Source organism: Cyprinus carpio, chromosome B23 (genome assembly GCF_018340385.1).
Source record: "Cyprinus carpio isolate SPL01 chromosome B23, ASM1834038v1, whole genome shotgun sequence".
NCBI lineage: Eukaryota > Metazoa > Chordata > Actinopteri > Cypriniformes > Cyprinidae > Cyprinus > Cyprinus carpio.
Window position 1 is genome coordinate 13,377,843 of NC_056619.1, and position 13,425 is coordinate 13,391,267.

General features: G+C 34.3%; 1 protein-coding gene and 1 long non-coding RNA gene across 5 annotated transcripts in view; one reads left to right on the forward strand and one right to left on the reverse strand.

Annotated features, from left to right (window-relative positions):
* Window positions 1-8,039: 8,039 nt before the first annotated feature.
* The window catches only part of LOC109110387 (paired box protein Pax-7-like), a 51,433-nt gene continuing 46,047 nt past the window's right edge, over window positions 8,040-13,425 (forward strand). Inside the window, exons 1-4 of one of the 4 annotated variants that reach the window (XM_042751178.1) lie at window positions 8,040-8,921; window positions 9,646-9,881; window positions 10,167-10,296; window positions 10,637-10,765. In XM_042751178.1, coding sequence (XP_042607112.1) covers window positions 8,816-8,921; window positions 9,646-9,881; window positions 10,167-10,296; window positions 10,637-10,765 — 601 coding nt within the window. In that variant the 5' untranslated portion in view covers window positions 8,040-8,815. Of the gene's footprint in view, window positions 8,922-9,645; window positions 9,882-10,166; window positions 10,312-10,636; window positions 10,766-13,425 lie in introns of all 4 variants that reach the window. The other 3 variants (XM_042751176.1, XM_042751180.1, XM_042751179.1) reach the window with 3 other exon arrangements.
* The window catches only part of LOC122142000, a 108,097-nt gene continuing 104,404 nt past the window's right edge, over window positions 9,733-13,425 (reverse strand). The window contains exon 4 of the long non-coding RNA XR_006158273.1: window positions 9,733-9,852. This is a non-coding gene — a long non-coding RNA (uncharacterized LOC122142000). The remainder of the gene's footprint in view (window positions 9,853-13,425) is intronic.

Sequence of the window (13,425 nt, forward strand, 5' to 3'; positions counted from 1 at the left end):
TATTTTTTTATAATATGTATTTAATTGTTACTAAAGCCATAATTATATATAATTACTATATTCAGTAATGATAATTAATAGCCACGTCAAGGCCACTGTGCATATTAGATTTTTTCCTTTATCCAGTAGATGGCGGCAAAACATTGTTTTACATTTTCAGTTCTCATGCTATAGGGTAGACCAAGGGTTTTCAACCTTTTCGGGCACGCGCCCCCTCCCAGGTTTGTCTAATTTCACTCACGGATTCCTGACACGGCTAACCGTAAATCATCTTACACTGTCAATAATCGTGACTGATACTCGAGCCAGCGCTGCTCTAGCGGTCGAGTCGACTGATTAGCAGTGGGACTAATCAGACTGCCCCCTAGTGGAAGGTTAAAGATTTGAGTTTGATTATTCTTTATTGCTTTGTTTACATTTTCAAAGTAATTTTTCCCCCCAAGAAGTTTTGCAACACATTTTTTTCCAACCCATATATGTCTGTTACAAATGGTAATCTTCATCTCTGCATTACTATCACTGTAAAAATGTTGCTTGCTGATTCTTTGTAATTGTTCGTGAAATTTACTAGCAATTTCTGTGTGAAATTTGGTGTAGAAACAAGTTTGTTTCAGCTAATTTCTAACTGGTCAAAGATGATGTTATTAAAGCTCACTCTGAGAGTTATGACACTCTCTGTTCTCCCTTAATCAGACTTAAAACAGTTTAATCAGTGTCAGTTTAACTGAATTATAGTGATTTCACCATGCAAACTCCAGGACAAATACAAACTCTGTTTAGAATTAAAGAGTTAGCTCACCCAAAAATGACAATTCTCTCATCATTACTCAACCGTAACCTCGGTGGAACACAAAAGATGATATTTTGGTTACTTCCATTATAGGGACAGACATTTCTCAGGTTAGAATGATAAGAGGATGGCTACATTTTTGGGTGAACTAGGCACATACAACTTTAAGGCCATGTGTAGTATACATTTTAAAATGACTAATATATTAAAGCTACACTTAAATGGAAAATATGTGGACAATATTTATTTAATTGTCAGTACATCTATTATTTTAACTTTTTAATCCTCTAAAATATTGGTCACACTTTAGTTTGGAGACCAATTCGCTCTAATAACTAAGCATTAACTACAACTTTTACCTAAACTTTAAGTACAGGAAAGGATTAATGGATCTAAAATATGGTCATGCAGAATAAGCCATTCATATGCCATTAACATTAAACAGCCAATATGCTAGAATTATGTTAATGCTAATAAGCAACTAGTTAATAGTAAGAATTTGTCCCCAAACTAAAGTGCTACCAAAATATTTCTACACAGCACTCTATTTAGTGGGAAACTGACATTGAAACATTCAAATAGAGCAAAGTCAATGCATGCATTAAATAGAGAAACACCAGAAGCCATCTCACTCTGTTAATCACCTATTGTGCCAAATAAAGACTGACGATGTTATTCAACCATACAACGTCATTATCATGCATTCTGTTTGTGTGTGAAAAATCTGAAAATGAATAGAGACTTCAGATAATTATTTAGCAAACAAAATGCATCTTGCATGGTGGATCTGCAGTTCTTGATCAACAAAATGCAGACATTGATCCCGGAGGTGGCTCAGCCCCGCATGAAGGTCTCATGCTCTTCTGGATTCCAAGGCTGTCTGTTCCAGTCATAATCATCTATGAAAAAACAACTTAGAGATGCTGGGATGACCTGATAACACTCTGAGAAGCGCAAAAAAATACACCACCGTACTAAATTAGTTATGTTTACAACGCCTTCGCAAACACAAGACTGTGTGTTTAGTTGGCTGTTTGCAAAAGTACGTTTTAAAACATGATTCCTGTCTGATTGCTGTTTTCACATTGCATCTGGTGATTTCTGCCTTTATGATGTGACAAAATGTGATGTGATTAAAAAGTAAAAACAGATTGTATTTTTCAGACCACATCCTGGCCCATGTGATAAACTCAAAGTCAAATCTCAAAATTATTTTTTTTAAGATTAGCTAAAATAGTCTTGCCTGTATTTAGGAGACAAAACATCTTGGCCAAAAACGTACTTTTATTTATTTTACAGTATTAACTGAAATCTCAAAATTAACTTTTTAAGGTTATCCAAGACTGTAAAATATTTATTTAAAAATTCTCAAAGTCATTTTTAAAAGTTATTTAAAAAAGTAACATTTACAAAATAAAGTTTGAGATATTAATAAATAAATAGTATATATCATTTGGTTCTTCAATTTGATTATCATTTGAACTAACATTTGTGTTTCAGTGTTTTGCTGTAACCTCCATGCCACTGGACAGTGAAAGACAACAAATTGAGACAAATTTTGCAGAGTAATTTGATTTGATTCATTGTTGATGCCCTGTTTAATGCATACCAACTTGCTCCGACGAATTATGAATGGGGATAAAATCAATGTTTAGGGTTTCTAGAAATGTTGGTATAGTTTAACAATCACTTTTTATATTTTGTCATTACTGCCATAATGTTATGTGGCTTTAGAGCTCTACATGCTAACCATAAAAATAAAATAAAAAACGACTTAAGGTGAAATGAATAGATTAAACATCAAGGTTGCAGTCTTGGCATTTAAAAAAAGGGACTTGTGGTAAAGCTGAGGTCGCATATGTCTTTCAGAAGTTACTAACAGGAACTTTAGGGTTAAATGAATAAACTGGGACCCTAGAATATCATGCATCCTTTTATGCACTCATTTTTTCATAACTCTTCATGAGCCTTTTTTAAAATGAGCAAGTACACACGCAAGGGGCAAAAGTCACAGTAAAGGAGAGCCACAAGGGGCATCAAATGATTCTCTTCATGCACCAGTCTTTAGATTGATTTAGTGAAACCAATTGGGGCAGCATGTAAAATCGGGGATGTTACTTTCATCTACATGAAACAGACCTCTTTCTTCTCTGACAATTTCTGGGAAGGTCCAGACAAACTGATTATGGCAACAAAAAAAAACAGCCTGTCTATCACATGCTGATAAACCCTGAGACATGTCTTGTTAGAGGAGGTAACCTCCTGTTCAGCCCTACACTAGCCTCATCATACCACTAAACACAGAAGATGATACTGTATCATAACATTTTTCGGAGTATTTAATTGTCAATTTGCATCAATCATGGGATGCTTGTTTTTCCTACCTGTTAATTTATTGAAAATTACTCTCTTACAATGATACTTGACACCTTTTCTTTTATGAGCATGTATTTAATTTCTGAAAGAATTGAGTGTATTAAAGTATTTGATAATTTTGCGTTTTTTTTAAATTTTTGTTAAGGTTGTTTAAGTTTGTGAAGGTATGATGTAAAAGGGTGTTATTTATGAGCATGATATATTTGCAAAGAGCCTTTTTACATGAAAAAAAAAAGGTTTAAAAAGATGTGTACACTATAACATATATTAACGCTGTGAGGAAAATGTTATGTTTTTAACTGATGGTTAGGAAATGTTATTTTTTTAATTGATGGTTAGGGGATATAATATTTTAAAAATTTTATTGAATATGTTTTTTTGTTTGATATGTGTGCAAGTTCTGATAGTGTGTGGATTATTTGTTTTTTGTGTTTTTTTTGGTTTTTTTTCTTTAATGTTTTTTTATTATTTTATTTTAAAAAATATATATAAATGTAAACTGTTACAGTTACTGAGACAAAATAATGTAATTACATTACTGTTACTTATGAAAATGTTAACAATTACAAAGGTGTTACATTATTTTAATTTTATTTGTTTTATTTTTGAAGATATTATAATGTACTTATGTGTTTCTTTGTTTAATTTCATATATGATTCTGTTTTTATTGTTTATGTATTATGCTTTATGCTTTTTTTTTTTTTTAGATTACCTGCCCCCCCACCCCCACCCATATCATAAAACTATATCTTATGGTTTCAAAATGTATTTAACCTCAAAGTAAAAAGAAATGGTAAAGGCTGATTTCATGGTATCTGTGCCGTAGAATTAAATTATTATAACCTTAATTCAAGTGACAAAGTTTTGTGAAAGTCTGACAGTAATCAGTGTTGAATACTACTGTAAGGTTAACCCTGCCTGCTTTTAAAGTTTCAAAATGATTAACAGTTGAAAACATTCATTAGAAATTTTGAAAAGTAATCAAAAAGTACTCACATGTAATTAGTTACATTAATAAAAAGTAACTGAAAGAGTTACACTACTTTTAAAATAAGGTGTTTTGTAATCTGTAACCTATTACATTTCCAAAGTAACCTTCCCTACACTGGTCATTGACCCAAAAACAGTGCATGGTTTTTCTTTTTTCCCCATCCATGGACAATCAAATTTGTCCTTGACCCAAATAACTAGTCTGTTACTTGTCATAATTGTATATTTGATGATATGGCTTGCAGAATCGAGAGTTCATCCGAAATGTGTCAAATGCACCCATATTACTAATTCTCATTCTAGATTGTCATTTCTTAGTTTGTTCATTAGGCTCAATCCATGATAATATTTAAGTTATATTTAAGTTATGTGTGACACAGTGATCCCAGATCAGCTCAGTTAAAGAGATACCTGCCCATGACCCCTGGTTTGTATATAGTAAGTAGTTGATAGTCTCAGTATATTCAGGTTTAAGAGAGAAAGAAACACCCCATGCAGCATGACCTTTTGACGCTCGCTCATGTCCCCCCATCAGCCTTCACAGCACTCCCCAGCACATGAAAGAGTTCATCAGAAGGGAGGTATCGTGTGAGAGGATGAGACACAAGAGTTCATAGTGCAGTGTTTTGGTGCTCCTTGACGAGATCACATGCTTGGCATATGGAGGCATCCCGAGAGCCTTCATGGTGCATTTTATGTCTGAATAAAAGATGGGAGGAGAGAGAATAATATATCTGTCGTTGGACCAAACTTTAAATTCCATTATTTTATTGTGAGATGAGAGTTTTCAACTCTTAACTGCAAGGGAAAACACAGCTGCATTAAATAAAGAGTGTTACATTTACATTTTAAATTAATATTTTATTGAATTAAATGCATGGTAGTTCAAAAATAGTTGCATTCTTCATTGTTTATTTTTGTGATTGGACACCAGAGTCACTTTGTTAGCTCCTTCCACCTCAGCGATTCCTCAGTTCAACAGTGATTTACAGTCATTTATTAACCATATGCTAGTGACAGAATATTACTCCTGTGTTTATTTCAAAGCCTTTTATTTTTTTGTGTTTTTGCCTGAAATAGGTTTTGACTTAACTACCATTCAAAGATTTAGAGATCTGTAAGTTGGTTTTGAAAGAAAACTCTCATATGCTCACCAAGGTTTCATTTGGTCAAAAATACATTTAAAAAAATCATACACAAAATCATATTACAATTTTAAATAACTTTAAATGTTTTCTGTTTTAATATATTTTAAAATGTGACTTATTAATTTAATGCAAAGCTGAATTTTCAGCATCATTACGTCAGTCTTCAGTAATCATTCTAATATGCTGATTTGATGCTCAAGAAACATTTTGTTGAAAACAGTTGTGCTGGTTATATTTTTTTTGTGGTAACCATGATACTGGTTTTCTTGTTTCTTTCATGAAAGATCAAAATAACAACAAAACATTGAATAGTATTACACAATAAGTAAAAAGGTATATATTTCTTTATGTAATTAAGATTGAAATTAGTTAATACCTCTAAAGGCTAGAAACCAGACCTCACCTGTTTTGCTAGTTATTTTAAAGTATCTCAGACAATCAGCAATTAAATTTGACTAAGCATGTGCGCTGTGGAAATGGGTAGGAATGCTTGTGAGAAAGACAGGACTATCACAGACATTCCTTTCCTTGCTTTCAGTGATGTATGGGGACAAAATGTCATTACCAAGCCAGTGATTTAACACCCTTAAACGCTTCCAGCTGGAATGTTATTCTGCCCCAATGCTAAAAGTGTCATATGGAACTCAACCTTAGTCTGTTGGGCTTTGTGTGATCGGGTGCACCTGCTGTCTTTTCCTCTGCCTCGCTCTCTTTGCTTGTTCTCCTTCCCTTGCATTCATGCTTCAGATATGCAGCTCTGCACTTTCACTTTTCTTACACTTCTTTTTAGTGTCCACAGGACAGCAATGGGCTACAACACTTGTGATTTATATATATGTAAATGTTGTTTGTGATTGTGTGTCTATTTCTAAAAGCTTTTACTATATAATTAATAGTTAACTATGATTGCAGAACAATATTCAGTAATGCAATCTCGCCAGTAAATGTGTAAAAAGCCAACGCCTTTTGCTTTACTGTATATTATGAACATTATAAAGTGGAGTGAAATCCTGGAGTAAAAACTGAATCCTGAAGAATTGCCGTTTTGGGTCTTTATCGCCATCTAGTGGCAAGTCCTATTATTTGTCATTCGTAGATTAAGAAGACCTACTAATATGCATCATGGTTTTCACATTAGACCAACAGTGAGCACACGTGCATCAACATATAATTACATAGAGATCGTGTGGATTTCTTTGTATTATTGTAGAGAAAGAAGTCAAAGAATGGTATTCAGGAAATATTTAGTTTCTTCGAGTTTCAGAGGTGTGTGTGTTTTATAAAAGGCTCATACAAGCACATGCAACCTAATTGAAAGAAGAAAAAAACAAAAAATTTATATTATTGTCTTGTATTGCTTTCATGCAGCATACTTAATAATTTACTAAACTGATTACTTGCTGAAAAAAATATATTTTAAAAACATGAAAGTGAATGGACACATTAAAGCTACAAATTTTGAAAAGTGACGATTATCTTCCAGAAAACTGGGTTGCGAAAGTATACATTTAAAAAACAGAGGATATATTTTCTACAGCTTGAGCATAATTAAATAACTAGAATCTACCTTAGCTTCATCTAATTTCTATACGTCTTTATAGACATATTCGTTGAATTCTTTGTCCAAATAAATCGTGCCAACAGCAAGAGTTCTGTCTTGCTTTACTCCGACGCCTGCAAGAGACCTCAAAGGCATTCAAGCTACCGGTCCCTTGGGATGTGACATGCTTAGTCATGTGGAAGTATATTAACCAGCAATGCACACAAATTAACGATGCCATTGTTAACAACAAAGCGCAGCTTTCAAGTCACTTACTGCCTGTCTGTTCTTAAAGTTGAATTCCAGTGTTTGATGCATCACATAGGATGCCTAAATAATCACTGCTAATCGTAGGTTGGGCAGTGTTAATCATGGGACTGTACCAGTTATAATTTAATGAGTTTCATCCTGACTCGTACATATATGTTAGTAGAGTGTGATTTGGACTGTCAGTGTATGTTCATATGGATGAACGTGTTATACTGAAACATTATCTGATGCAAGAACGTTAGAACTATTTCAGGTGACACTTTAATAACTTTCAAATATAATATAGGCTATTTATATAATTATAAATAACCTAACGTATAAATGTTATGAAACAAAATAATAATTCACGTTAAACACAATAACTAACATTATCTATCTATTATTATTGTTAGACGTATTTGGCATTCATCAGCCTCACATTTTAAAAATGAAGACTGGCCAATTGTTGGTTATTATATCATTTATGAGGCTCATAATTATTTTAAAATAGTTTTCCCCCTTATATGCAAAACGATTTTTTGTTCATGTTTGTTAATGGTTTTTAAAAGACACTTTTGCCTTTTCGGGTGTGTACAGGTTCTGCTTATTGATTTTTGTAGTTTTCACTGTAATTATTATTATTATTATATTTTGTTTGCCTTTGTTTGGTTGTTGTGGAGATATGAGTGGGGATGAATTAAAAAGATTAAACCGATTAGGCGACTAAAACAAATCATTAAAAATGCTCCGTCAGTTTTAAAAGTCCTACAGGGAAAACTATTAGATTATCTGTACTTCCATTAAAAGTTGTATGTTATGGTATTACAGAACAGATTAATTAGCTCAAGATTTGTTTTAATTGACGGACTGGGTAAACCAAGCTAGTGTTTTCGTTCCTACAGTGGAAAACATCTAATTGAGTTGCACAGTTTTGTCTGTACAATTGGCCAAGTAGGCTTTAGCAACATTTGAGTACATTAATGAACAAAACACACTTATTTATAGGTAATTTTATATGAAAAAAAAAAACTAAAGTGTATTTTTATATAAACAACTGCTGTTTTATTAGCTCATGACTTTTAGGCATTGTTAACAAATGGCAGTCGATCGATCAAGTGTTTGCATTGTTTTCTGCTCAAAGGCAATCTGATGAAGTGAGTGAAAAGCTAGGCACTCCGCGTGTGCGTGCGTGTTTGTCTTACCCACTGCTTTTTGTGATTGGTCGAAAAAAACTTGTTTGTTCCCCTCCATGCCCACATGAATAAAAGAAGACTGCAAGAGCCTATCGGCGCGCGCGACACCCCTCCTACACCGCGCGCTAAAGTTATCCACTTCAGCTACTCCCAACCCCTAAGCAGACTTTGTCATCCAAAACTATCAGACCTTTTAAGAAAACACCGCAAAGAATTAAGTAACCGTTGTTCACTCGAGAGCGTTTGGAGTACCCCCTCCCTGGCGCGCGCTGCTACTTGTTCTTGCGGTAGTTATTTTGCTCATGACCCCCTCCGCACAAAACGACACTGTTTATCTTTGTTTGATTTTTTGGAGGTTTCACATCCCCGCGATAGTGTGGCTGGATAACAATTTTCTTATTTTTCCCTTTTTTTGAAAAGAGGACTTGTGAATTTTAGTCATTAAGGAAACATTCATCAACAAGTCTGGACTTGCTTTCGCAGTTTAAACATCAGCCTTATTGTGCCTCGTCCTTTATTGAAAGTAGAATGTCATCTTTACCGGGAACAGTACCGCGAATGATGCGACCGGCTCCAGGACAGAACTATCCCCGCACTGGATTCCCCTTGGAAGGTTGGTTGGACAGATGCTCGGGTACTTTGTTTTGCTGTATTTAATTGTTGTAAATAATACCAGGCCTACAGATCATAGATCTCCTATATCCAAAAAGGTTTTTAAAGAGTTTGAAGTGTATATTACACTTGTGAGTACACCAAGTTCTCGACTGAATATTCTGTAGCCTATACGCAAAAGCTCGATTGGCGTTTTCGCTTCAAGTTTAAATATATACATATATTGGAGATTGTTATTGGTTTTGCTGTATTTTGATGAGCAGGACGCACGTGCATATTAAATGCACCAGAAAAAAGAAAGAAAGAAAGAAAAAAACAACTTTTCCAGGGCCATTTTGTTGCTGGCAATGTTATTATTGTAGTAGTTCAAATAAAACTTCCAATTACAAAGTCTGGACAGGAAACAAAATCTTAGCGCATCTCAAGACACCAGTAGGCTAAATGTTGAACAATTTGCCAGATTCAAGTTAAAATTTATTTTACTTTTAAAATTTTTAATTAATTTATTAATTAATTTATTTTTTTACATTTAGAACAATAATGACATTTATTCATCACTGTATTTTTGTAACAGATAAACTAAAAAGTGTGGCTCTATACTTCAATGTGCGTCTGGTGTTTTTTGGTATTCGTGTAGCCAAAGATAAAAATGATTATCGTTATTGTTTTTAATCCTACTTTGGAGGGGAAAAATACGTAGTGAAAGCTAGCCAAAGTTAGATTTAATTCCCATTTCTTTACTGCAGTTTCAACTCCTCTGGGTCAAGGTCGAGTCAATCAGCTTGGCGGAGTTTTCATCAATGGCAGGCCTTTGCCAAATCATATCCGCCACAAAATAGTTGAAATGGCTCACCACGGCATCCGTCCCTGCGTGATCTCCCGACAACTTCGCGTTTCCCACGGTTGTGTGTCCAAAATCCTCTGCCGGTATCAAGAAACTGGCTCAATCCGTCCTGGAGCAATAGGAGGAAGCAAACCCAGAGTAAGTAGGCTATAGCCTATTATTATTATTATTATTTTCATTTCTGTTATTATCATTATGCATGATGGGTTTTTGTAGCTTTTATTTTTATTTGCAAAGCTAATTAAATATTTCATTTTAAGTAGTTTAAGAAAAGTTGAGTATTAAAAGGAAACACGCTATGTACAATTTTTACTAAAATTTGTTCTGTCTTTTTTTCTTTTCACCCATACTTTCTTTTCTTTTTTCTTTTTTTTTTCTCTTCGTATTTTCGCATTTTCTCGCCTTTTCAATCAAACACAAAAGCAGGTGGCAACACCTGACGTGGAAAAACGAATCGAAGAATACAAGCGCGATAATCCCGGCATGTTCAGTTGGGAGATTCGGGATAAACTGCTGAAGGACGGGGTGTGTGACAGAAGTACAGTTCCCTCAGGTGAGGCCTCATCTGGTAAGCAGCCCCCTTTTTTATCATGTCCACATCACCTATCTTATAACTCCAGAGTATTTTATTTTCAACAATAATTCTGTATGTAGTCTTGAACAAACTGAATTGAAAATAAAAGTATTGATTAGTTTATAATTACTATTGTTATTTTATAATAACTAGGCTATATTAATTATAAATTACGGATATAATTTATAGCCTACTTTATTATTATTGGCCTATTAGCTTATCATTTTTATTATTAATATTATTACTCAAATATATTTATTTTGTTCACTGTGTCCTTTTATTTATTTATGTATGTATTTACTTTTAATTATTCCATCAGTAAGTTCTATCAGTCGGGTTCTTCGTGCGCGATTTGGCAAAAAAGACGATGAGGACGACTGTGACAAAAAGGATGACAGTGGGGAGAAAAAAACTAAGCACAGCATTGACGGCATACTGGGAGACAAAGGTAGGCTAATTCATTTTCATTTTCTTTTCATCCTATGCAGAAAAACACCCGACTTCTTGTAGAAATAAACTTTGCGCTTGAGTTTATTATGGGTCTTATCCGCACATTAATGCTTTCTGTGTCGGTGCTCGGCGTCCTTGCGATTTCTCTGCTTGTTGAACTGTCATTTGATTTAGTGTATTTATACTGGCTCTGACGGATGGTATTTAGGCCTTGATCTACTTGTACAACAGACTTATTTGACGCTGAGTAAACGGTCCCTTGAAAACGGTAACTGACAGATGACCGATGTGGCAATCAATATCAATTACAGCCCATAAGTTCAACATTGCCCGCTGCTTCTTGAGATAATTCGGCACGCTTATTCGCACGTTAACAGACCTTTCTATCTGGCAACTGGTAACATGTAACAACGCTGTAATAATATAAATAATTTCATATAAATAATGCAATCGTATATTTTAGCAAAATGTAATAAGTCGTAAATATGTTAATATTTCGGGAGAAAATTAGCCTACTTCAACTAAGCAAACAATACGATTGTCTTTTTGAAGTAACACTACAAAACACCGTCGGTTTTGTGACAATCTTTTTTCTTTTTCTTTTTCTTTTTTTTTTACACTTGAAGATGAACTTCAGTCCAAAGATCTCTGCTCCACTGAAGATCTTTTGGAGCGAGGAATCTGTGCTATAAAGCAAAGCCTAAAAGCAAGGCTTCGAAAGAAGGAATGAACCCTTCCTTTCACATTCAAAAATCCGTAAAGGGGGGAAAACTTTTAACAAAAGGCCAAGAGGGGAACTATAGAGAGATGAATTATTCAATACACCCTGCTGGTAGATAGTTTTGTAATATTATGGAATCGTCTGTTGGAATAGAATGAGATTTGGAGGGTGCAAAATGTTTTATTCTTGTTTGGAAATGCCCACTGCTCTTTTTGGAATCACTATTGTGTTTCTTATAGCTGACGTTTAGATGTAGGAGGTACCCTGTTCATCTTTTCACGAATGCTATTTCAACATTGGTTATTTGTAAGAACTTCGTCGGATTTTATTTATTTTTTTATTAGCTATATAATAATAAGTGGAACGGCACATACATTTTGTTCAGTTTTGAAATATTGTAAAGTGCTTTTCTTTGTTCATAAAAAAGAATGCATACTTTTCTGCATTATTTAAAGCGGTTTTTAACTGTGTGCACGATTGTTCTAAAATTTGTGTTGTTTTAGAACACTTTTGTGTGTGCTTGCGCGCGAAACTCAAACCCCTACAACCTCGTGGACAGATTCACAGGCCAGCATGAGCCACTGCTATTGGATTACGGATATACAAATTAACAATCCGTGCTTAAAAAAAATCTGCCATTGCCCTAAACGCTGTGCATTAAGAAAATGAATATTTCCATCTGATGAATGCATGCATATCTGCTAGGATTTATGAATAATTTGTGTAAATATCAGTAATGTTTATTTACATCTCCAAATTCACTCCGCATTAGTCTTACTGTACATTTTGTGAAATGTCTTTTCACATTTTAGCTATACGGTGTCATGCAAACGAGATGGGGCTAAAATGCAATCTTTTTCCAGACTTAAAAAGATTTTTCTCGAGGCTTGTTTCACTTGATCATCCAACTGGCATTTAATAATGTTAAGACTTATTAGAGTTCGTAATGAAAACGTGTCTTTTGAACAAGCGGCTGTGTTGGAGATGGGTGTAATAGCTCACAGGCATAGTAAGAAACTTATTTATCCCCAATCAGCTCTCACTCGCTGAGTTCCAAGCACAACGTTATTTTGAAAGGTTTTAAAGCAGATTAAATTGAGCCTTTTCTTTCTCTTCGCTTTCATCTTTAAACGGCCCTCACTGGCTAGCCTTCAGCACAACTTCATGAGATTTTACATTTTTTCTCACACTTGTTCTTATATTTATTTGATAATATTGTTTTATTGTATTTTGGTCTATTTTAGTTGATTTGACGCACAAACACATGGCAAAAGAATGAGACCCCAAGCACGCCATTTGTGGACAAATTGAGCAGTTTTGTATTATCATGGGTGTGAAATTATTGAACACAGAAAAATTACTCCTGGCTATATAACCAAAGAAGAAAAAAATCCATAATCATGCAGGTTTAGAACAAAGTTTGGTTATTTAGTGACTTCTGAAATAAGCTATCCCAAAAGAATACCTGTCATTTTCGTATTTATCGAATTTCGCCCCTCTTGTTGTGATCCCATTTTAACGTGTCCTGACGTTCACTGCATTTATTAAGGCACAGAGCATGAAAGGCGCGTGCACCACATGGACTTTACTCGACCAATAAAATGACATTTGACCCTGAGAAAAATTTGTCAGCCAATTAATAGGGATCGACAGATTCCCCATTTAGGTTCAGTTGATTAAACCAATTGGCTTTCAGAGACTTATCAAACAGAACAACGCATAAGATAGTTTAAACAAATCAGTGGATAATGCATGCATTTCTTCCGTTAATTACTAAAAAGATGATTGTTTCAACACGACCTTGGGTGGCACTACGCAATTAACTCGTTCAGTGAACACGCTGAAAATGAATCGTTTGGCTGGAGAAATCGAACATATTTAAACAAGAGTTATAAAAATGACAGAAGAAACACAGAAATCGAATAAAGTGAAATATA